The following is a 25,743-nucleotide window of genomic DNA, read 5'->3' as shown; positions in this document are numbered from 1 at the left end:
AGCCGAGTGCGAGGTGAGACCCCGTTGGGACTAGGAAGACGGTCATGGTCCTGCCTCGGAGAAATGCATCTACATTAACACCGGGGGCAGCAGACACCAGAACTGCTGCCGTGGGCTCTGGGCAACTTCAGAGCAGCTGACCCGGGACAACTTCGTTTCAGGTGCACTGAGGCTGCGGCCCAGAGAGGTTTAGGAGGGGCCCAAAATAACCAGTTGAGTCTCGGGCCTCCTTCTCTAGAGTAAGTGTCAGCCTGTACTTTCTTTTTCTCAGTCCTCTCCTGAGGATATTTTTTCCATTGCTTTGCAGAGGGGGGGGGGGGAGAGAGAGAGAGGGAGATGGAAGAGAGACACATCGATTGGTTGCCTCCTGCACGAGCCCCAACTGGAGTCAGGGATCAGCCTGCGACCCAGGTATGTGTGCCCTTGACTAGAATCGAACCGGAGACCCTTCAGTCCTGGGCTGATGCTCCAACCACTGAGCAAAACCGGCTAAGGCTCAACCTTTACTTTGTATGTCAGAACTTCGTAGGTAGATTATTCAGGTTCTTATTTCAACCGTGAAGCAAACTAAAATCCCTAAACCATGACTTGGGGGTATTATTATTATTATTTTAATCTTTTTTCCCCTATGAGCTACTTTTGATCTCAGTAGAATGTACATAACAAAATTTACCTTCTTCAACATTTTTAAGTATCACTGGCATTAAGTACATTCACATCACCGCCATCCATCTGGTGAATTTTTCATCTTCCCCAACTCCCCATCCCCCCAGCCCTCAAATGTTGGCGAGTTGTTCATTTTGCTTCCAGTGCTCATGCTGCCAAACAACGGCAAGACACGGGGAAACGGTCACCATTTCTTTCCCGTGGATCTGGGTGACGGAGCCTGTTCCATCCAGAGGACGGCGACTGTAGGACCACAGAGGGGCTTCAACTTCAGGAAGCTGGCAGCCTGCCCTGGCGCAGCCCTGGCCACCTCTTGCTCCCATTTCTGGCTTTGTTGCTCCCACTGGGCTTGTAATACCTCTCAGCACATTATACGACAGGACCCAACTGATTGATCCCACTGCTTGATTTCGAACCCAGACAATTTAACTTGCTTTTTTTTTTTTTTTTACTCTGAGCTGGGATAACTGCCCATGAGATGGTTGAGCTGGCAGCCCGAGCTGGGAACCAGGCCTGTTGACAGCCAGGTTACACCCTTGGTCTGGTTGGTTCACTATTTTACACTTGGACTTTTGCATTCTAGGTTTATTTGGGGCAGAGCTGTGCATTTTCTATGAGAAGCAGGGTCATATGACTAATGAACAGGGAGGACTTATATAGCGAAACTGAACACCTGCTATTACTTTTTTATTATTGATTTGAGAGAGAGAGGAAAGGAGAGAGAGAGAAACACTGATTTGTTGTTCCACTCATTTGTGCATTCACTGGTTCTTCTTGTATGTGCCCTGACTGGGGATCGGACCCGCAACCTTGCTGTATTGGGACGATGCTCTACCCAACTGAGCTACCTGGCCAGGGCAACATCTGCTATTATTCAGAGTAGGGAAAGTCCAAGCAAACCAGATAGGCTGCTTCTTTGAGCATTTGGGGTCCTACTTTCTAGTTTTCTCTCATTTTCAGGAAGAGGAAACTGGGACTCAGCTAGATTAGGTCACTTGTCCCAGGCTTTTGTCAGTGTATCACGGGGTTGAGACCTGTGGCCTGAAAACACAGTATTCCCATGCCACGTGCTTTCTGGGTGCTCCAGAAGGTAAATGCAATGATTGGTGATCATGACACATCCCACCATCTGAGTCAGGCTACAGAGCACGAAGTTTTATTATTTTGGTGCTTGAGGGTGGCATCAAGCATTGGGTAGAGAGGGTGAAAAGCAGTCTTCCATGTTTTTCTTACTCACATGGCCAACAATATACTGCTTTTTTTGGAAGGCCTACAGAGCTGTACCCAAAGAACTATGTATTGTGCATGGGTCTCCCCCCACTGTTTTGATGGTGTGAGTGTAGATGTGATGAGAAACAGGGATGTCTTTTTTTTTTTTAAATCCTCATCTGAGGATATGTTTTTTGTTTTTTTTTAAAAAATTGATTGGAGGGAGAGAGGAAGGGAGAGGGAGAGAGAGAAAGAGGGAAACATCAATGTGAGAGAGAAACACCGATCGGTTGCCTCCCATAGTTGCCCTACCCAGGGACCCAACCTGCAGCTTAGGGATGTGCCCTGATTGGGAATCGAACCCACGATCTTCTGGTGTATGGGAGGATGCTCCAACCAACTGAGCCGCTGTCCAGGGCTGTTTTTTTTTTTTTTAAATCATAGGAATTTATTTAATTCAGAATACTGACCAAACAGGATTTCCACTTAGCCAAAAAAACACTGAGATTTTTCTGATAGGTTCCATTCATTATTCAGGAAGAAAAAAATCTTGTAAGAGACATAATTAAAAACAGTGCGATCCTAATCAAAAAATATATGTGATTAGAGAAAGATGAGAGAGAAATATACCAAAGCCTAAATAGTGTTTATCTCTCCAGGTAATTAACATTAAAATAATACTTCTCTCTTTTTAATTTTCTTTACAATAACCATGATTACTATAATAATTAGAAAGAGAAATATAATCTCAGAAGTTACACAGGGATTTAGAAATATTTTTTCCAATTCTGCTTTACTTCCTTGTCTCTCACTCTTTTAATTTTTTTTAAACAATGAATTGATTTTGAGTAAGTTTACAGAGTTGTGTAACTAATGCCACTGTCTAATTTTAGAATATTTTCATCAGCGCCCCCCCCAACACCTTGGGCCCAGTTGTACTAACTCTCCTTACCTACTTCCAGTCCTAGGCAACCACTAATCTGCTCCTTTTCTCTATAGATTTGTGTTTTCTGGAAATTTCTATAAATGGAATCACACAATATGTGGCCTTTCGTGCCTGGCTTCTCTTACCTAACATTATGTTTCTAAGGTTCATCCATGCTATAGCATGAATCTGTGCCTCATTCCTTCTTACGGCTGAATAATATTCCATCCTATGAACAGACATGTCTTGTTGATCAGTTCACTAGGTGATGGACGTTTGGGTTGGTCCTGTGTTTTATCTGTTATAAACAACGCTGCTATAAACACCCGCCCACAAGGGACCAGGTTTTCACATGCTACAATGTCTCTAGATGAGTAAGATAAGATCCAAAGGCATCTCATCAAGGGAGTCCCCTCAGAAGAACAGGGTCCCCGGTGTGGCCACACTTGGATGGCCGGCGTCAGACACAGAGAGTAGCAGGATCTCCACAAGGACTTTCAGAGCCAGCTCTGAGAAGTGCAGGGAAGGAGTCGATTTTTCTAGTTGCTCATCCCAAATCTTTCCTGAGCTGGGCCTACAGGCATGCAGCATGTGTTTTCCCTTGGGAATCATGAGTACAAGTGGTGTTCCGTGGGGAGTGTTGTGCAAAGGGAGGTTGCCTGTGTGAAAAATAAAATGCAGGAAGGGAGAGGGGTGAGGGGGAGACAGGGAGCTCGTTTCTGGGCTCCACGGGCTCTGAGCCCCAGGGCCGTTCTCCATGCAGGTGTCTAAGAGGTGCTCGGTAGATTTTTGAATTAATTTAGGTTGATTTGAAAAAGCTGATGATATTTTACTCCTCTCTATACATGTAATCACATGTTTACCTCTCCCAAGTTTTCCATTTCTATCTTGCTTCTATTCTGAGAGTAGTGCCCGTGTCTACATTCAAGCCCCCCCATCTCGCTTGGGGAGAACAGAGCTGTGTGTGTGGTGGCGTCTGTGGAACTGGGGCTCAGAGCAGGGAGCCCACACCAGGGACAAGGAGAGAGACCCCACCTGGTGTCTCAAGGAAGACTGAGGCCCAAATTCCGGGAGGCGAATCAGAAGATGGGAAGACTTAAGAGGAGCTAAAGTCTGGATGTGGGCGCCTGAGCAAAGGCTGGGCAGCCAGCCAGTTTTTGAGGCTTGTCTGTAGGGACAAGATGCACTGGTGGGACAACCTACTCCCCGCCGAGTTCCCGCCGCGTTTCCGGGCATCTGCTGAACCTTCAACAAGCAGCTGTGAGCAAATAAATGCCAGAGCTTTTACTTCAAAAGAACAGGGCTCGAAGCTCATCTTCACCTTTCCTTGAAAGTAAGAGTGGACCAGGGTTCTCCTCTCTAAGGTCATCCTTTGTACTGTTTTGTTCATCCCTATGTTCTATTTACTATGGCTCTGCAGTATCAGGATTTTACAACAATTTTTGGCATTTGCCCCATAAACCAAGAATCTCATTACTTTTTAATGCACAGCATTTTAAAAAATTAAATTAATTGGGGTGACATTTGTTAATGAGTTTCTATAAATTTCAAGTGTACGGTTCTATAATACATCATCTGAGCATTACATCGTGTGCTTGCCGCCCAAAGCCTAGCCTCCTTCCATCACCACATATTTGACTCCCCTTTACTCTCCTCAACCTCCCCCCCCCCCCCCCCCCGGTAAGACACTGCTGTTTGTGTCTATGAGCTGGTTTGTTCATTTGTTTGTTGCTTTCTGTTTTATATTCCACATATGAGTGAAATCATATGGTTCTTGTCCTACCACTCAGCACTAAGAAAAGATGAAATACTATCATTTGTGACGACACGGATGGATCTTGAGAGTATCATGCTAAGTGGAGTAAGTCAGATGGAAAAGTGTTGTTTTAGAATCGATTTGTTAATAAAGATATTGCCAATTCCATTTTATATGTCGAAAAAAAATTTCATTGTAAACCAACAAAACACCTGTCGGAAAAATAGCTTTGCAAAATATAATGCCAAGTTTCCATGGGCAATACTTGATGTAGAACTGAGGCAACTATTCACATAATTGGACTGAAAAATTCTTTTAGAAGAGACAATAATCTGAAACACTGAACCGTTTTTAAAAGTCAACTTTTGGGCTTTTTGGTTTCTATTTTGCCATCTTTAGAGAAAAGGGAAATAACGGGGGGGGGGGGCGTGTTGATTTGGAGGTCACACTGAAACATGGCAGTTTTATTTTATTCATTTAGTCAGTAATCATTTATTGGGCCTCTGGTCTGCGGCTGGTTGGACATGCAGAAAAATCACTGGTACAGGGTGCCTGCGCTTGAAACGTTAACGCTGTGGCAGGAAGAGACACATCCACAGATGCAGAACAGCACTGTGAGTGCAGGGAGAGCTACGAGAAGAAAATGTCACGGGGGCTTGTGGCATGAAGTAATTAACTGCCTGGGGATGGATCAAAAGGCTTCATGAGAAGATGGCATTTGCGTGTGTGGAGGGAGAGACAGCTGCTCCAGGAGGAGGAAACAGTGTGGCTATTTTGTGGGAAGAGTTCAAAGGCTTTCAAGCTGGAGAATCGCTTTGATAAAGGCAGAGGATGCTGGAGGCACAGAAAGTAATGACCTTGAGTGAGGAGAGGGGACACAGGAAGGCCAGCTGGGGCGCCAGGGCGGTAATGGGAACTGCCACTGAAGGCCGAGGCGAGGCGGTCGCGATGCAGGAGCGGAGGCTGGATCCAGGAGGCTGCACCGACAGCCAGAAGTGGACTGGGGGTGACAGGCGGGTAGGGGGTTGGTTCTAGCTTGGGGGCTGTGCAGCTGGCGGTGCTCTTACCTGAACTGGGGAGTAGGGACTGCAGAGGACCAGCTAAGGGACACTTTGGCAGGAGGAACTGAGCTGGCATAGATGGGCCTTGCGGATAGCATTTTAATGCTCAAATCAGTTTCTTTTCCCAATGGATGTCTGAGAAGATGATGTTTAAGATGGTTGATTTGGCTGGTCAATGTGGAAATGTCCTGCTGTTGGGTAGATGAATGTTGGCTTAAATCTCCCCCTTTAGGCAGGCAAGCTCCATGAATCGATGCCAGTGTCCAAGGTGGCATTTTCTGGCTAATTTTCTGATACAGAGCCCTACTCTGAGTGAAGGACTCTGCGGCCCACTCATTCCCTGGCGAAATGCTCAGATCACCAACAGGGTGGTCATCAGATGGCATTTCAGAGTTTGCCTTGGATATTGATGGTTTTGTAATAATATATTTACAGTCTGTCCATAAGTCAAGTCAGTTGACCTAAATATTAGGTGTTCACCAGGCACCAGAAATTTTGTGTGCATGATTTCCAGTCCTTACAGCAACCCAGCAGGGCAGGTGGCACTGTCCTCCCTCTGCAGGCAGGGAAACAGGCTGACAGGGCATAAGTTGCACACCTAGGGTAGCACAGCTACACGGGGGTGCGGGCTCATTTTGAGGTGTATCAGGGCACCAGGCCCCACTCTCTATGGGCTGCACATGCAGCCTGCAAATGGCTCTGATCACAATCTCTCGGCTACCAGGGCTCGAGTTCATTTTATTGGGCCATTTCATCAGCCAGTATTTTCAACATGATTGATATTTTACTGGAACTTGAAGTAACAAGGAATGATGGCTGAGCCTTCAATTTATTTTTCTTCCTCAATTACTATAACAGCTCAGATAAGGGGTGTTAAATGGGCTTAATTGGGTTGCCAGCATAACTAATGGCTTGGTTTTATCCAAACTAGCATCTTTTAAGTAGAATTAATTTAAATAATCTTACTACCTCCTCTGTGCAGTCTACAGCTTGGTTGATCTACAAAAAGAGAAAGACCATAAACTGAGGCCTCTTTCTAAAGTTCACATCTCCCGGTCTCCCCAGTTTGGGGGCCACTGATATTCAGTAGTTCAGCAGTCATTTCGTAGGGGGCTGGATAACATTTTTGCCTTTTAATCCATCTAAATGTACTTTGCACAATATTTCAATTTCAAGTCAGCTGGCGTGATCGGAACATCTATCACATAGGGGCTGAGGGAAAAGACAGGTTGGGACATGATAGATCTTAGCCTCCGAAAAGCCATTACCGTGGTCTGCTCCACTTCAGCCTTACAGCTGCTGTGCTCGGTTCTGTATCTGTGTCTTCTTGGTAACCAGCATCACATTTTTTACTGACGGACTCAAACACACTTTACACAAGTCGCTAAGCCATGAAAACATGCCACTGAATTTGGCAATAATTGGGCTTGTTTCTCAGCTATCATTCCCTTGTTCTTTCCGATGGAAATAGGTAATCACATAATGACTTAATATGGACTCTAGGGACAAGACGGGCTTCCTAGTTCAAAGCATTTTACATGCACTGAGCCTCAGGAAGAACCGAAAGGGATGTGGACGTATTTTTCCTTTACACTGCATAGCGTGGGTGCTGGGAGAAAGGGCACTTGGAGGTATCTGAGGCCAAATGCTGTCTTTGGTGTTTGGAATCACAATTCAGACCTTCTCTGAGGGCACAGAAGCCATTCGGTAATGACGGTGGGCTGCCAAGCCCCGTGCACTTTCAGGACAGGAGGGGTGGAAGGTGAGGCTGGAGGCGAGAAGGGGCAGGAGGACCAGCCCCCGGCCTCCCGAGCGAAAGGCGGCCACCCCGGCGCGGTGCCAGAGCCCCTGGGAGAAAGGGCCTGTGACAGCACGTAGCGCACATGAGACAGTGAGGCTAACATTTGACCTTTCTGGCGATTACCCGAGCAGGGGGATAATCACACCGGGATTCGCCCAGTGCTAATTGCTGCTGCTTGTCCCCTTGTCAGCACCCCGAAAGGGATTCCATCTTATTGCATTCCTGAATGTTCTCTCTCCATCGAGGTATTTTCCTTAACAGTTATTATCGCCCCCCCTGCCCCCTTAAAGGTAGGCCAGCAATTCTGTGTTCACTGAAGTCTTTAATAAAAGCATTCCTGTACTCTGAGGCACTATCTTAACCTTTTCAGAAAATCTGGACCACATAAGGTAAATGACGATACTCATCTCTAAAGATAAAATGCTTGCCAGCATTAAAGGTCATACCTTATTAATCTATAGGATTAAAGGCTTTACTCTTCCAATCATTTAACTATAGCCAGTCCTGCTCTAGCAAAACAAAAGCATTTCAGTTATAATGAAACAATGTTGTCAGGCAATTTGTAGCTCATTAAAACGGATAACAGTTTACAAAAAATGCCTTGTACATCCCTGAGTACTCTGTGGGTTACAATTTAGTTTCTGTCCGCTGGGAGGGCCTAAAGTGTCTTTTCCTCCCCAAATCCCCTATCGCCCAGGCATTACCAATATTATGATGAAGCGTGGTTCTAGAAGCTATCTAGGCTAGCTCTGGGGCCCCAAGGTCCAGAGGGATTTTTATTTCTCTTAACCTCAGAACAGGCGCGTCGACCCTGCTTCCGACTGCCCTTCTGCATTCACCATTTCGGTCTCACAGCCTCTGGTGCCTCAGAGGAACCTAGAAGAAGACTCTTGTTTGGTGGGGCTTCACCATCGTTCTGAACAGGATGGGTAGAGCTCTGTTTTACAAGTGATGATGTGTCCTTCTGCCTTTCCAGGGACTGCAGAGGGTAGGCTGTGCTCTGCTCTCTCTGCAGACATCCCCTCACTCACCTATTCTGGCCCGTCGGCAGCGGACGACTGTCCTTCCTGAGAATGATAAGATGCTGAGACTCTATCTCTAGCGTAAACAGGTACTTAGGGAATACGTGAATGTCACTTAGTCAGTGAGGCTCTCCAGGGCTGTCTAGTTAAAATGATGGCACCCTGACACCTGTTATCTCTTTTCTCTGTTTCTTACATAAGTAGTATGCTTTCCTTTTTTTCAAAAAAATGTATTATGTATTTTACTCAGTTTTCTTCCTTTCTCCAAAATCGTGTCAGCTGCACAAGGGAAGTCATTTTTTGTTCACTGCCACATCCGCAGCATCTAGAATGGCACCTGGCATGTGGATGTCGACTATTAGCTTTTGAATGAACGGCAACTGTTTTGTGAGGATGAAGCTGCTGGCAGAGGCACCTGATGTCTTTCCATGGTAGCAGGCCATAATAGGATAAATGCTTCCATCATCAGGGTCGAGATGTCATCTGAGACTTTCTTTCAAAAGTCTGAGACTTTCTTTCTTTTGCATTCAGTAAAAGACCCCTCCCTGCAGATAAGAGCGTGACACGGAGACGAAAGACCCCAACGTGGCTTCCTAAGCTCAGTGCCCGCCTGAGATGGGGCCCAGTGAGCTCACTGCTCTGACCTCTAACTGGACAAGGAACTGAGAATTCCAGGACTTGGGGATATTTCTGATTTACTGTGTGTTTCCGCATTAGCTTTCCTTGCCCCGACATACTTATGTTCTTCCTAAAAATACCTCCAGGCACATCAGAGTAGATGTAAAAATATATTTGTAACTGAAAAGTATAGACTTGATAGCATTAAAAAATTACTCACCACTGTCAATTGCCAGGAAGAGAGCAGTGTACACGCTGTTTCGGACAAATGGGGATTCGCGGTCCAGCACAGCTGTGGTGTCAACAGTCCCATTGATGGGGTTAATATTCAGCCAGCCTGCAGGATCCTTATAGACAGAATACCTGGGGAAAAAAAATCCAAACAACATTAGATTACATTCAAAATAGATTCAAGGAATTTTCAGTGCTGACACAAGCTCCTACGCCAAGTGCTAGATAACCCTAATCTTTTTCCCCCACTGCATCCTGGGTAAGGTCCCACGCACACCAGGAATCTGGCATACCTGTGCTGAATTCCAGCTTCACCGCTTCTTAGCTGTGCTGCTTTTGGCAAGTTGCTAAGCCTCTCTGAATCTTGGTTATCTTATCTTTAAAACAGGGATGATACCAACTTTATGTGCTGTGAACCACAGAAATAAATGTGATGCGGAATTGTTTAGCACAGAGCCAGGCACAAGAGGCAGGCCGTAGTTTGGCCAACTCGAACCTCTTCCTGACATCAAGAAGCTCAGTCTGGTGAAGGAGGAAGACCCACGGGCCAGGATACAGTGTGTTATTTATGCCCAGGACCTGGTGTTGGCTCTTCTGCACCCCCAGGGCCAAGAGGAATGTCTGGCGCATGGGGGCTGCCCAGTAAGTGTTATTACATCTCTTTCAGTTGCAACAATCACGGAAACTGAAAATGCAAAGAAAGGTAACATTTGTTTCCCACCTTACTAGGTAGCAAGCTCACCTTTGATCTAGGAGTGATTTGTGGTGGTTAAACATATTTAAAATAATGAAAAATTTAAATGGATCATAATTTATTCCCTGATTACTCAACTCAGGAGTTCAGAATATAAATGAAAATGGAAACAATAGAGCTTTTCATGTTGGCAGAGAAACAAAGCTCTTTGTTTCTCCCTCTGTCACGCATTTGGTCCTATGATGCTGCGGTTTTGCAGTACAAGGAGCATGTTCGCTTCTTCTCTTGTGTAAGAAGTTGTTACATGCAGTTAAAAGCTTACAGACGTGACCTCAGAAGCTGTCCCCTAACAGCAGTGCCCAGTGCCGTTAGGCCCGTGTGCGTCACATTCCCAGTGAAAGCAAGGGCTGGAGGGGTCGACAGGGTGGCATCTCCCTGTCATCTTCCTTAACAAATAATCAGGTATCCACTGCTGTGCTCCTTAACTGTGTTTTCACAGGGCCCTTTAATTTTGTTTCCCTTTGTTATTTTATTTAATTTGGTGCCTCTTCCCATCCGAGGCCCTGGGAGGCACGCCTGTGTCCTAGGTCTTGCCGCCAGCTTGCTGCTTCTACTTAGTCACAGCCACGGACAGAGGACAGGGGACCCTCCGTTTACTGAGCACTTGCAAGTGTCCAGTGCTGGGTGACGCTGCGCCCAAGCGACCCAAACGAAGAGCTGGGTGGGAGACCCTGACCGTGGTGTCCCTCCCGGCCTCGGAGCTGTGTCCCCAGAGGGGAGAGCAGCGCACGACCAGCAGCCAGCCTGCTCTTCCACTTCCCGGCCCGCGGGCCAGGCCTTCTGACCAACTGGCCTGGCACTCGACACAAATTCCTGACATTTCCAAAGCTGTCTTTTTAATAAACCTTTTGGTGTAAAAATACCAGCGTGGGAGATGTTTTCTGTGCTTCTGGGCCTGAAAAATGCATACGCCTTATTAAATCGGAATTTCCGGGCAATTTATCTGCGATGTGAACTTTGCTTGTTACAGGGGAAGAAAAACCGCATTAAAACAGGGCTCCTTCCAGTCGGTACTGTAGCTTCACGGAGGCTGCTCGAGTGCTCGCCAAGGCTCGGCCTCTCTCAGTGTCAGTGCCAGGAGATGCCCGGCAGGCACATTAGCAGGGTCAGGCGGGGAGGGGCGTGGGGGGCGGTGTAACCATGCTCGGGCCCTGCACCCGTCCTGGGAAGTGGGGCTACTGTCGGGGGGCCCAGCAGAGGAGGAAGGCAGCTGCCAGGGGAGAGGCCAGGGCCAGGTGTTGACTTACTACTTGATATAGGCGGCATGTCCAATCATTTGGGAAAGCTAGACCTTTCAGTAAGTTGTGTTGACTCATTACCCACTTGGGAAAAAAAAGCTGGGTATCTTTCTGATGCCTTTGGACCCTGGGGCACGTTAGAATATATGTCAATGCATAAAGAGGGGTCTCGGTCTCTGTTCACAAACTGGCAGCATGGATTGCCCGGGGGAATGGCTTTGGGTTGGAGCTGGTGTTAGAGGAATCCAGCCCATGAGGCCAGGGCTTTGCAGACATACCACAGGGACAGAAGCTGGTCTAGAGCAAACACTGATAGGGGAACCATCAGAAATATCCTGGCGGATGTCACGTATTGTAGGGAGAGGAGTCAGTAAGGATGGGACAGACTATGAGAGCCTGGAAAATGAAAACGAAGGGAAGGAACACGCAGAGGGGTTTTATATTCCTACTGAAGGAAGCACACAACCCTGTAAAATCACCGGGAGAAAGGAAACAGCAGGGGTACACTCGGCTCCCCACTTAATTCTAGCCCAGAGGGCCCTCCGTGTTAGAGGAAATACCTGCATGAGTGCTTCAAATCAACCACTTTATTTAAAAACAGAAGTAGGAACTTACAGAGTTCCCAGTGGAAGGAAACGCAGTGGTTCCAAAGAGTTCACGTAGCTGTGGCTCTGGGAATAAAGGAAGGGGTACAGTCCAAATCTTGGGACAGAAACACAGAAGCGGTTGAAGGGCCAGTGAACTCCAGATCCCTAGATCCGCTGGATGCCACAGCCTGTCACAGGGCCATGGAGACACCAGAGGAGCCAGAGCGAAAGAAGGAGGTTGTAGTCATAGGAAGGGCTTCCCGGGGATGGGGAGATGCCATAACTGGAGGACATGGGCAAGAAGAGCTGTCCAGAGAGTGGTCTGTTTCAGGACGATGACAGAGCTGGCCTAGCCTAGTGTGGGCCCAGGACCGTCCATGGCTCAGTAACAGCTGGAGACAGGGAAGGAGCTCTTGACACCTCTAGACCCTTCCCTGGACACCCCACCCAGGCACCTCAGAGCCCCTGGTGGTCGTCCTGCAAGAGGCTCTGCTAGATTACAGTTCTGACCATAATGCTCTCATGGCAGCTGCCATCTCCTGAAGGCTAGTCGACCAAGGCTGGGTTGGCTCCCTCCAGACATTCTGACTCCTACCATGAAAACAAGCAATGCCCAGCTTTGCCTAAGGAGGTCACCTGCCACCCCTGCAACAGATCAAGGTAGAGTTGGTGTAAGTCCTTTATCTCTGGTCTGTCGCAGGAAGTAGGAGGCGCAACCACCAGGGAATCATCTTTTGCGAGACCACTGCGCCGCACCTGACTCTGCTTCAGTTCTACTTAACACACTCCATTCCCCAAAGAGCAACCAGGGCGATGGTTTTCAGTTTTACATCACATTGTGTGATTCTAAATCCCTGCTTAGAATCCTCCAGTGACTTCCCTTTGGGTGTAGAATAAAATCCAACCTCCTGACCATGGTCTTCAAGGCCTTGCCTGACTCCATTCTCATTTCCTGCCTTTTCCTCACCTTCCCTAAGCTCTAGACACAGGGGCCTTCCTTTTGTTCCTTGAAAATAGCGAATTCATTCTAGTCTCAAGACTTTCCCATTCAACTCACAGATTTCCCTCTTGTCTCCTTAGGTTTCCCCATGGGTGTCTTATCACCATTGAGATCTCAGCCCCAACACGGGACCCCTATGTTCCCTGCAGAGACCACTGCTGACAGTCCTATCTGAAGTCTGCCTCCAACCCTGGTAGTCTGACTTAGAACATAAGCCCTTTAGGACAGTGACCTCATTTATGTTACTCAGCCCTCTGTCCCTGGTGCCTAGAACAGCGCCTGGCACACATTGAGTAGGTGCTCAGGTGTTGAATGAATGAACGAGTGACTGAAAGGACCAGCCTTCTTCAACATGCTTTGGCTGACTCATACCCTGGGTGACCCAGAATCCTAAAGAATTTCGTCCTCAGGTGCCCATCCGTCCCTTCCCTATGGATAAGCCCTCTTTCTCACAAGGGCCACTGGACCATCTTTCTCTTTTGTTACAGCCAGACTCCCACCTAAATGCTGCTCCAGCCATCCCTTCAGTGGGCTCGGACTTCATACACGCTGTCAACAAGGGCTTAGTCAGGTGAGCCCATGTGTCAGGGGTCCCAAAGACCACCCCCGGGCAGTGACTTGCTAGGAGGACCTACAGGACTCAGGGTGTATATGCTCATGGCTGGGATTTACTACCATGAGACGATGCAGAGCAAGCTCAGCACAAGGCACAGCGAGGGGTGAAGTCCGGGGGAACCAGGTATTAGCACCAGTAGAGTTTTAATCTAGAGGCTTCTAGCCTATGTATAGATATGTATGTGCACATGTGTATGTTTTCAATGTGACCATACTGTTCACTCACTCATTTTTTATAAATGTTTACTGAGTGTCTCCTGCCAGGCTCTGAGTGCTCGGCCGGCTATGCAACAGTGGTTTCCCTGCTTTGTTGAAACTTATACTGTAGCAGGGAGAGGTTACTAATTAGTAACTGCACAAATGGTTATTTAATTACACTTGGGATTAAAGGCAGTTTCCCTCACATAACACATCTTATGCAGGGAAAGGTTTTACTATTTTTGGTTATTTACTTTCTGTTGTTGTATCTAGAACTGGAAGCACATATTCACCGATGGCCTAGGTGGTGCCACATAATGTATGCACATTATTGGATGTCATCATCCCATCAACCAGGGAGGTAGATCTGATCACCCCCATTTCACAGATAGGGAGACAAAGGCTCAGAGCGGGCCAGAGCTTATAAATGGAACTGTGGTTTCAGTGCAGATCTCTGCCTCCTGAACATAGTCTATATTTTTTGTTTGCTTTGGAAGGAGCGCATGAGAGTTGGTAATTTTTCTGTGCTATTGGTTCTCCCATTTTGGCATTTACCGGGCTTGTTGAGTATGATAGGGCCTTTTCATTTTTACCAAGGTCTCCAGGTGGTTCTGGGTCCCCAAAGCTTGAGATCCTCCATTGTACCCATGATGATTAAGCTTGGAGCTGAAACCCTGGGGCTAGGTCCTGTGGCTGGATTTTCCTTAGGGGATAACTCAGGAACAAAGGACTAGAATCTAAGGAATGGTAACATTTCCTCCCCCTCCCCCAAAGTATTAACACTTCCTTAAAATCACATTTCTATTTATAAAAAAAATATACATTTGAGAAAGATTTAATATCATATAGTACGTGTGTGTGAATTTAGAAATTCTTCATCATTAGAAATTCTCAAATAATATTGGTATAAGCTGTTCTTTACTGGAAGGCTCATATTGACAATGTCTAAGTCAAATTTAGAGACTTTCTCCGGGACAAATTACTCCATTGTGATGTGATATTCTTGATATCTTATCAAGAATAACTGAGGTCTGAGAAGGATTTACTCTAAAAAATAGTCACTCAGCCCTAGCCAGTTTGGCTCAGCGGTGAGAGCACCAGCCCTTGGACTGCAGGGTTGGTTCCAGCCAAGGGCACCTGCCTCGGCTGCAGGTTCGATCCCCGGGGGTCGGGGCCTGTGCGGGAGGCAACCAATTGATGTGTCTCTCACACTGAAGTTTCTCTCTCTCCCCTCCACTCTCTCTGAAAAGCAATGCAAAAAATATCCTCCGGTGAGGATTTAAAAAAAAAAAAGTCGCTTTCTGGTTTTGCTAGTGCGAGAGAAAGGGGTGGGCCCCGGCGAACACCGCAGTGACCAACATGAGTCAGGGGTGGCTGCAGAAACCCCCTTTTCTGCCTGCCGGGCCCAGCTGCTCAGCTGTGAGCCCTGCACACACCGACTGAGCCTTCCCTGGCAAACAGGGGGACCTGGCATTCCCCAGGCACCAGCTGCCTGCCAGCATCCTTACACACCATCTCTAAACACTCTCACCCCGTTCCAGGCAAAGCTTCTCGCTTCTCTCAGCAAAAGTCATGCCTGCTCTCTTGTTTGAGGCCATTAATCCTTTGCTAAAATTTACCGTGGGTCTCCTTACAAGGGCTGTGGCTGCGATAGGACCTTTTTGTGCCTGCGACAGGGCTTGGCTGTGCCCGGGCTCTTTCTAGTCCGTTTCATCTCCATTTTGCAAAGTAATTTCCAAAGATGATTTATGAAGCCTCTCACCCCGCCTTAGAAACCTATGCAAATGCAGTGGCTATCAAGGAAAGGAAGCCAAGTTCAGAGAGCTGCTTATAAATGTCCTTAAAGGTCCTCCCATTGTTGCTTCAGGCGAAATCGATGGCAAAGAAATACAGAGAAAGCAGGAAAACAGATTCAATGTGTAGAGCCCAAATTTAACAATGTCAGAAAAGTTGGGAAACTGGGAGCTTGATAAAGTGACTAAAATGTGGCTCTTTTAAGGGGATTTCAGAAACTCTCAGATGTCTGAAATCCAAGAATGCACTTGTCAACTCTAGATGAAAAATGTGTTAACACTTTGGTGCTGGTGAAAGTGTTAAGCAGATGCTTAAAAAATGCAACCACAAGATGGTATTCACTGTTTACGATCATTATCTCCATTATTAATTTCATTATTGATGATTGAGCCAGGCTCCTCCTATAGGCACGGTCAGGGTCAGGGTTAAATTTCCCACCTGAATATCTTCTATGTTGGTGGTTTCTCCCAAGCTCTAGAAACTGCACCCAGAAATGAACAGGATGACCTGGAACTTGGTGCGAGCAGCTGGTAGACGTAAGCTTTCCTTGGTGTGAAGCTAGTCCCCCATTTGTTCACTAATTGGCTTGTTCCAGGGACACTCGTCTGGGTCCACGAATGCAAACTAGACCTGCCAGGACTGCCCATCACCTGACTGTCCCCTGGCCACGCCTGTAACTGTCTCTGACACCCCACCCTGCTTAACCCTGGTGGGCAGACTCAGTGAGTCAGCCTCCCAGTGACCAGAACCCTCCAAATACAAGACGAATGCAGCAGGGAGTACAACCATCTATCTCCCGGGAGGTGCCAGGTGCCAGGAGGCGGCTCTAAGGGATGTCAGACCAGGGCAGGGACCTAAGTCAACCAGGACAAGTGAGGAGGCAGAGAGAAGCCAGTCAACAGTGGAAGAAGAGAGGAGAGTTTACAGGAGCCTCCAAAAGGAGTCGACTTGAGGACTGAAGGATTAGGAGAGGCCCTTTGGGAGACAGACAAAGCCCTTGGATGGCTGGAAGGACACCTCCTGATGAACGTGCTGCCCGAGCTCGGTGTGAAGTGTAGTGAGAACTGTCATGGGATGTGGCTGGAAAAGTCATATAAAAGCAAAACAATCCTTGGTTCAGCCCTGTCCACTCTGAGATTAGCTTATGGCTGGGGTTAAAACAGATTTAGTTTCATTATTTATTCTTTCCAGAACAAGATCTCAATCAACTCTTTTTCTTGGCTTTGAGTAGATTTCGGCCCCCGCTTTACCTGGATTCATTGTAAGGGGCCCTTTTCTGTCCCTGTGCCTTCTTTAGAGAAGGGCTGCTGGTCCTGCTCTTGAAGGATTCGCGACTTGGAGAACGTGAGCTGGACAAAAGGCGTGGAGGCAGGGCTTTGGGGGTTGGGCCCTCGTGCTGACTTGTCCTAGGAATTTACTTCAGGCCCACGCGCCTCCACCTGGGACGCTGGAGACCCCGACTCACCGCTGGCGAGAAAACGTTCTCAGGAGGAATGAAAATACCTGCTAAATGCAACTCTGGAGGACCTGCCACTTTTCCCCGGAAAATCTCAACATGTCTGTAAAGAGTTAAAACTAAAGGCATGGCCCTCAGCACCAGCCTCCCCTTGGCTCTCGAACATGTACCTTCGGTTTTTGTGCATTTCTAAGACAGTGACAAGACTCTGCTGTCCTATCAGGCTTGTTTAAGGAGGTTTTCACTTTTTAATATCCTCTTAGTGATGCAGAGAGTTTTCAGTGGCTGCTCATCTTTACCGTCTCCAGAGCCCAGGGCAGGGACAGGCATGGAAGGAAGGCCCACTTACCACAGATCTAATTAGTTAGGAGTTTCGGTGAAGCTTTGCATCTGCCCCATGCCACCCAGGACCCTGCAGCCTGCTCCCCAGGATCACCCTCAGGTCTCCACAGGGGCCCACTGGGTTCTCTGTCCTTGGTCAGCCTTCATCCCGTGAGCCCATATGCTGGGCCGGGCCAGGGCAGAGCCTGGGCCTTGGTCCGGGACCCCTGGCTGGTGGGTGCAGGCAGGATTTCTGGGGCATGAGGGTCTCCCAGAATGTCATCATTTGAGCAAGGAAGGGGACAGAGTGCAGTGTCTAGGGGCCTGGGCTCCCTAGATACCCACTTTGGGAGATGTGGGGTGGCTGACTTTAAATAAAAGCAGCCTCTCTTCCTCTGACTTCCAGGCCAGAGGCTTGGGTTTCTTCCTTGCCCTGTGTGCACGTGGATACTCTTAGCCCCATGCCTTCTGGCTCAAGAGGCCATCGCCTGCCCCTTATTTCCATTTGGTCAATTGATTGCCAAACTATACTAACACTTTATTATAAGGCTAAAAAGGAAACAAATATCAAGTAAAATTGTTTTGGTGTTTCGGAATTTGGGATGGGCAAGGCCCCCCACAGCATGTGGCCCAGGTCGGGGCCTCTCTGACCAGGTCTCAGCGTGGTACAGCTTGTAGGTCAACTTCAGCCAATGGCGGGGTGTCTGAGCCAGGTGTGGCTTCCCCAGGGTGAGCTGTCTTGAAGAAACATGCTCATTGGGAGAGCAGACTGGGATGTCTGAAGACCAGCATGGAGAGTTAATCAATCCCTCCCCATTTGTTCTCAGAGTCTGTTTTTATTGGGTGATTAATTGACATGCCATGGCCTTTGCTCCAGCACCTGAGTCTCTGAGCCCAGCTCAGACCAAAAGCGTATTGGCGCTCCCGAGAAGCAGTCGATAAAGGAGGCCGGCTGCCACGGGGCCTGCCGTGAGATGGATGGCTGAGCCTTGTGCCAGGCCTTGAAGGTCAGCAAACACGGCCTGGCAAGCTGCCACGGGGAGGTTCTTACAGGTAGCCGGGCTTGGCTCAGGTGACGGGCCTGCTCCCTCCAGGGGAGCCCAACCAGCGAGCTATCTGCAGACACTGTCCCTTACGGAGGCCAGTGCTTGGGAGCCAAGTGAGTCCAGGCTTCTTATGGAGAGACCTCCCCTGGGAGCTCATTTCCAGTGTCCTTGGCATGACTCACAGTTTACAGGAGTCATTCCCAAAACAGGCGGTTCTGCTGGCTACTCTGTAGGGGCGCATTGGCAGGTTAATTCTCACCACAGAGCACTCAGAACCGCACATTCTCAGCCCTGGGTGTGGATTTCATGCACTCACTCAGTGCATAGTTTTTGAATATCTGCCCAGTGCTCTGCTGGGGTCTGGGGGGATTGCAGTAAAGAAGGCAGAAAGCTCCCTGCCCTCCTGAGACTTCTCTTCACCAAGGGCATTTACCAGCTGATACTGTACTTTGCATATGAGGTGGTGAGTGCCCTGGGGAGGGACTGTCTTCTTCTGTTACAGGCAGCGACTAGTCACATATCTGGCCCTTCGCAGGCCTTAGTCAAGGATGGGTGAACAGTACAGATAGGTGAATGAATGAGCAAATATATATACACACACATCTACATCTATATCACCTATGTGTATCATCTATATCTATATATCTATATCACCTATCTATATCTATCACTATCTATATCTATCTAAAATGTGTGTGTGTATGGTATAAATACCTGATACATGTTGGGCATGTATGTGTGTATATATATACAAAAATATGTTTATATTATATATGATATATAACATTATATATGGTATATATACACACATATAATATAGAAATTACATCCTTATTATAAACTGAATATTTGTGTTCCCCCACCCCAATTCATATGTTGAAGCTCTAATCCCCAGTGTGGCTATATTTGGGAGATGAGTCCTTCAAGGAAGTAATAAAGGTTGAATGAGATCATAAGGATGGGTCCCTGTTCTAACAGAATTAGTGTCTTTATAAGACGAGACACCAGAGAGCAATCTCTCTCTCTCTCTTTTTTTCTCTCTCCCCCTCTGCGTGCACGTACCAAGGAAAGGCCATATGAGGGCACAGGGAGAAGGCGGCCATCTGCAAACCAGGAAAAGGGCTCTCACTAGAAACCAAATTGGGAAGAACCTTGATCAGAGACTTCCAGCTTCCAGGACTGTGGGAAATAAATTTCTGTTGTTCAAGCCTCTGTCAATGCTATTTTGTTATGGCAGCCCTAGCAAACTAATGCAATACTATATAAATATTCGGTTGAATCATGAAGTTGCCATTTTACTGGTTAAAACCCATCAAATATCAGTAATTCCATGTGGCCTAATCTAATACATAAATGTACATACAATCACGATGACATGTAACTGTGTGTCTTCCCTCTACCGGTCAGAGTTCATGGAGGGAGTCATGTCTTATTAATCTCTGCTTTCTCTTCTCCCCGGGCACCCACTGGCATTTGGTAAAGATTGGTGACTGTAAATTACTAAGATGAGCTCTCTGAACTCCTGTTCCAGCAGAAGCCTTGATATAGTTTATATCAAGGCTAGTTCACTCATTAAAAATAATTACCTTGCACATATTGGCAGGAGCTATTGAACTATTCACCAAGAACTTCTCACTTCATAGGAACTCAAATTAAATGTGTTTTCACAAAACACACACACACACACACACACACACACACACAAACCCTCTTCCCCCCACTCACAGCCCAGTGTCCTCCAATCTGCCCGAGTCACACCACTCACGTACACAGGCCTGTGGGGCCAGTGGGTGAGAACAGACGCCTTCTCCCCAGGCTCCTGAATGGAGGTGAGGGCTAAGGGGACAGGGTTTCTTCCCTGAGTGATGAAAATGTTCTAAAATTGAGAGTGGTGATGGTTTCACAACTCTGTGAATATACTAAAAAAATCATTGAATTATATATTTGAAATGAGTGAATTGTATGGTATGTAAATTAGCTCTCAATAAAGCCGTGAGATATAAGAAAAATATCTTCAAGGAAGTGAGTTTGTCATGGTTTCCAAGGTTATTAAAGCAAAACCAAACCAAGTAAGACAAAAGCCAAACACCCTTCCCACGACGCTCTTCAGAGTGTCCTACTATGAAACTGCAGAGGGCCCCCCAATGACAGAGGTATTTTGATTGTTTTATCCTTGCCTGCTTGACATATGCTGAGCCAAAGGACTCTGAGTCTCACCTACAGGGACGTCATTCATAGCTGTAATGACTGCAGCAGAATGGGCCGGGGTCGATACTTGTCTGGTCAAAGATGAACGAATGAAGAATGAATGAGTGAGTGAACAGCACCTTGCTCTCTGCCTGGCTTTTCCCATCAATCCATCTGCTGCCTGTGAACGAATGCTTCACTTAATTCTTATCGGTGACAGTTACAGCTGTTTCTTCACGCTACTGAGGGTCCTTATTTTCCCCAAACTCAAACAGAAACCCTGGTTCTGTAGCAGACTTGGCTTGTGACATTACTTTCACTCTTGGGTCTCGGTTTCCTTATCTATGAAACAGAGGGCATGTTCAATGACAGTCTCTAAGGTTCCTTCTAAGTCTAGAAATTATGACAGTCTTCACCAAAGTGATCGTTACTCATCGGTGAGCAAAAAGTTATAAAATGATTCCTGGTAGGCAGATTCAAACCAAAGGCCTGGTAGGGTTTTTTTTTTTTAATTACATGACGTGACATTTTACAATACGGTGTAAGTGCAGAAAGTGAAAAGGCAGACATTAACTGTGAAAAAATAAATAGCTGGGAAAGGATGCGGGTGTAAATTGCTCGCTCTGACTTCAGAGGGATGATTTTTTTAAAAGTAAGATCACGAGAACTAGATTTATGTCCCCAGATCCAATGCAAATGCAGGGTTTGTACAATAACCATTTATCAGCTCCCGAAGAGCTGATTTATGGCCCCCCGTCCTGCTTTGTATTCTGACGGTCTCAGAAAGATAACTGACAACACAGGAAGAAATATCCTCTGACTCATTGTGGATGACGGGTTATAAGTGAGCACGACTTGATTTTCTGCTCTGGAAAAAAATCGGTGTTTTGAAGCTCTCGTTAGAAATTAGTCGTTAAAGCTGTTCCCCAACTTGACTGTGTGGCCCATGGCTTTGTTGCAGTTTTAGTCATTTCCTTTCCTGACAGTGTTGGGCAGGGAAACTATTGCCTTTGCTTTGGTACATTCTAGGTCACCTTCTTTGTCTAGATGTAACACGAAATCACCAGGCAGCCTGCGCCCCGCACACGGTACACTGCTGTCCCCTGCGGAGGTTTTGTGCCACACATGAAAAGGCGGATGGTGGAGAACCAGTGCCCAGCACGGGAGCGAGTCGGATGGTGAGTTAGCTGGCCCAGGACCTAGTTTATGGGACGCACTGTGCTGGCCTGGGTGAGGTGGGGACAGAGGTACAACTCGGCTCGGGACCCTCCTCCCCAAATAGTGGAGACTTGAGTTAGTGGTTCCCAGACTGCGTGCTCTACAGCACTGGTCCCAGAGTCACCTGTGGAGTCTGCAGCTATGAATCCCCGGGTCCTGGCACTGGAGATTCTTGGTTTGATAGGCCTAAGTCTCTGTGATTTTAGCACCTCCCATGGGTTTTCAATGCAGCTGGTCCAGGGACAGGCATCTGGGATTTGCTGGGACCTGGGGCTCTGCCATTTCCTCCAAGCAGCTGTGAGATTGAGGTCATTCCAGCAAAGGGTAGAGTCTAGTGTATTAGATCTAAGGGAGATCAGCAAGGTCACCCTCTCCTCATCCCACAAATCTCCCTTTTCACCCTCAATGTCTAGTGAATCAATCACCAAATCATTTTGATTCTTTCTGTTTCTTAGCTCTCTGCACATCTTTGGATTCTCTTTGTAGCTGCTCTAGTCCTGACCAGCATCATCTCTTCCATGGCCTCCCAGACTCTTCTCTCTTCCCTTAAAGTCTGCCTTGTGTCTGAATGAGCTTTTTCTAAAATTCAGATCTGATCATAATATCCTTCTGAGTTCAGTCCTTCAGGTGTCACCACTGCCTATAGATCAAGGTTCAAATTCTATAGCAGGCTACACAAGACCCTTCACAGTCCTGAGCAGTTGCTGAGTGAACAGATCTTGCCTCTGTGCCTTTGTCTGTGCTGTTCCCTGGGCCTGAACATCCTTTCCCTGGTCTACCACCAAGTCTCAGCTTGACCATCTGTTTCTTCCTTGACTCTTACAGGCAGACACAGATGTGCTTCTCTCTCCGTCCTTGTCATACTGTCCTTTTTTGCACCTTGAAGGTCACTTTCATCACAGCTTTTATATTGAAAGTGTTGCCTATATAGTTACCTCTTTATCTCTAGACTAGGTCTAGATGATAGAGGTCATATACATTTTGATGACTGAACATCTCCAATATCTGTGAATTAGGGGCTAATTCACATTTTTTCAGTGATTGAGGGCAGCCAGAAGGGACACCCAGGGTAGGATGACCCTGGGACTGTTAGAAAGGCTAAGAAGTTATGTAAGAGTTCATCCAAAGGCCTTGAAGGGAGCAGCTCCTAGACAGGTCTCTTGGAATTTCCCTGTTTGCAACGTAGCCCTTGTTCAACCAGCGGCCTGTGTCCCTGTTGATCTTTCTTCACCACTAATCTGGCTCCTCTGGGGCAGCTGGCACTGCTGAGGTTGGTAGGGGAGGGTAAAGAAGGGACATAGGTCTTTCTTTAAGAGAGCTTCCCAGGGCCCTTTAAGGAGGACTGTAGGAGATGGGCTTCAACATAGTCGCAGAGGAACTGAACTACCATGGCCAATTTGAGCTTGTCCAATTTCATCCATCCATGCACCCACCATGTATCCACCCATATATCCATCTTTCCTCCCATCCATCCATCCATCCATCCATCCATCCATCCATCCATCCACCCATCCAGCCACCCACCCACCCAGCCACCCATCCATCCATCCATGCACCCACCATGTGTGCACCCATATATCCATCTTTCCATCCATCCATCCACCCACCCACCCAGCCACCCATCCATCCATCCATGCACCCACCATGTGTGCACCCATATATCCATCTTTCCATCCATCCATCCATCCATCCATCCATCCACCCACCCATCTACCCATCCATTCATGCACCCACCATGTATCCACCCATATATCCATCTTTCCTCCCATCCATCCACCCACCCACCCATCCATCCATCCATCCATCCATCCATCCATCCATCCATCCATCCATCCATCCATATATTCTTTCAGCATTCACTGCCTGGCTATTATGTCTGTATACTGCATATATGATAGAGCTTATGCTCTAGAAGAGGGAACAAGACCACAAGCAACTTGTAAACAGATAAAACAATAACTTCAGAGAGTGATACGTGCTCGGAGCCATCACTTTGGGCCATGGTATAAGAAGTGACAAGTGACAGGTGGGCAGAGTTGGGGAGGGCTTCTTTTGTGAGAAGTGACCAAGAAAAGTGTCTCAGAGAACATGACAGATGAGGCCCAAACAAAAAGGAGACAGTCCAGCCCTGGCCAATGTGGCTCAGTTGGTTGAGCGTTGTCCCATGCACTGAGGTCGCCGGATCAATTCCCGGTCAGGGTAATTGGGATTGCCTCGGTTGTGGGTTGATTCCCAGTAGGGGGCATGCAGCTGACCCATGTTGCTCTCTCTCATGGATGTATCTCTGTCTCTCAAGCCTCTCTCTCTCTCTCTCTCTCTATATATATATATATATATGTATGCATGTATAAAGGAGACAGTCAAGGAAACCATGAGAGCTAATGAGTCAGGGACGATCCTCCGAGTGTCTTGGGGACAGTGGGTAGAACAGAGGCCAGTCAGGTGGACCTGAGTTCAAATCCTGGCTCAGCCATTTAAAATCTATGGGTCACTGAGAGAGGTACTAATCTTTTCAAGCTTTTGCTTTCTTATATGTAAAATGGAGACACTAAAACCTTAGTCATAAGTCGGTTGTGAAGATTAAATCATATGTGGAGCATGGCCCTACGCATGGGGTAGATTCTCAAGCCCAGATATTTCAAAATCCTTTTGCCAGGTGAAAGTCATCATATTTTTCTCATCAGCATCATAAGACAGGCGAAAAGATTGATCACCTCAGTTCTGGTAACCAGTTTCAGACTGACACCTCTATCTGATTTCGGTTTCATTCCATATTTTTAAAGTGCTCTATGTACTTCCTTTATTATGCACGTCACCCGGCTCTAGTTACTGTGAAACTAGAAGGTCACAGCTTGGTTCTGAGCTCAGAAATATGGTACCTGTCAGGTGCGTGATTTAGGAAGTTGGCCTTCCTCAGTGGAGCCACAGCGTAGTAAAATCAAGCCAATGATTCAATCCCTTGCTGCTGAATAAAAGCTGGGAGAAATCTTAAGCTGTTATATTAGCACTAAACTATTTATTAGTGAATATTTTTAGTAAATGACAATGAACCGCACCCCCCGCCCCTGCCACTTCCCTCCTCTCTCAGTCCCCAAATACCTCGCCATTGGAAGGACCAAGAAGCTCAATAGGAAGCAGTGACTCTGCCAGACAAAAATAAAAAAACAAGATCAAAGCAAAACACCTTACAAGGGTACAGGACAATAGGACACATGGACCCAGCCTGCTCAGGCCTGTGGTTTTAGGCTTCCCTCTTTGGATAACATTCACACCTGGCTCTTAGTTTCCTTCTCTAGTGCCAGAGGTACATGGGTAAAGGTTCAACATCTGTTCTTTTGAAGAAGAAACAAAAGCCCAGATTCGCAGTATTGGCCTATTTCCGTGGTGTAAATACTTCTACTGTGGCCAATTTCAACTTAGTCATGATGTCAGTGAAAGCAGAGCTGGGAAGAGAGGGTAACAACTGGCTCTTGCAAGCTGGTATGAGCCGGCTTCAGGACACCATCATCTAAAAATAATAATGACCACCCACTCTGGTTGGGCACTGTAGCAGGCGCTGTATACATGGTGTTTCATATAATCTTAACTGTCATTGTTTGAGGCAGGGATTATGATTATCAGCTCAAGAATGAGAGAGGTGCGCTGGGAGAGATGGTGTGGCCAGCACGGGGTCCCATCACTAGAAAGTGGCTGATAAGGCCTGGGACTGGGTGCTACGTGCATCTCTCGCTGTGGCACACTCCCCCTCGCCCGTGTTCCAAGTCGTCCTGTTTCTTCCCTGGATAAGCACCTTGCTTTCCCACAAGCTCCACAACCACAGTGCTCTTTCTCAAGCAGCCACCCCCCCGTCCAGTCTACCCAGCTTGGCTCCAGAGTGCAGCCTGCAATTCCTTACACAATCCCTCTTCTCTCGCTAAGTGGGTTTCCCTACTGTCCCCGGATGTGCCTAAAACCACTGGCCTGCCTCTCACACCAGCTTTTCCGTATCCTGCTTATCCATAAGGGTCCCATTCAAATTCTGGCCTCTTCCTACCGGCCCA

The 25,743-nt window shown here is 47.2% G+C and overlaps 1 protein-coding gene across 2 annotated transcripts in view; it reads right to left on the bottom strand.

The window, feature by feature from the left end:
- CDH13 (cadherin 13) overlaps positions 1-25,743 on the bottom strand; it is a gene marked incomplete at its 3' end in the record, with an annotated part of 902,539 nt that overhangs the window by 14,421 nt on the left and 862,375 nt on the right. For both annotated transcript variants that reach the window (XM_081117876.1, XM_081117875.1), the window contains exon 11: positions 9,279-9,421. In XM_081117876.1, the coding sequence (XP_080974002.1) occupies positions 9,279-9,421 (143 nt within the window). The remainder of the gene's footprint in view (positions 1-9,278; positions 9,422-25,743) is intronic.

The sequence above is a fragment of the Miniopterus schreibersii genome (assembly GCF_964146895.1).
Source record: "Miniopterus schreibersii genome assembly, chromosome: 18".
In the NCBI taxonomy this organism is placed as follows: Eukaryota; Metazoa; Chordata; class Mammalia; order Chiroptera; family Miniopteridae; genus Miniopterus; species Miniopterus schreibersii.
The sequence above is the reverse complement of the archived record's forward strand: the minus strand, read 5'-3'. Positions and strand labels throughout refer to the sequence as shown.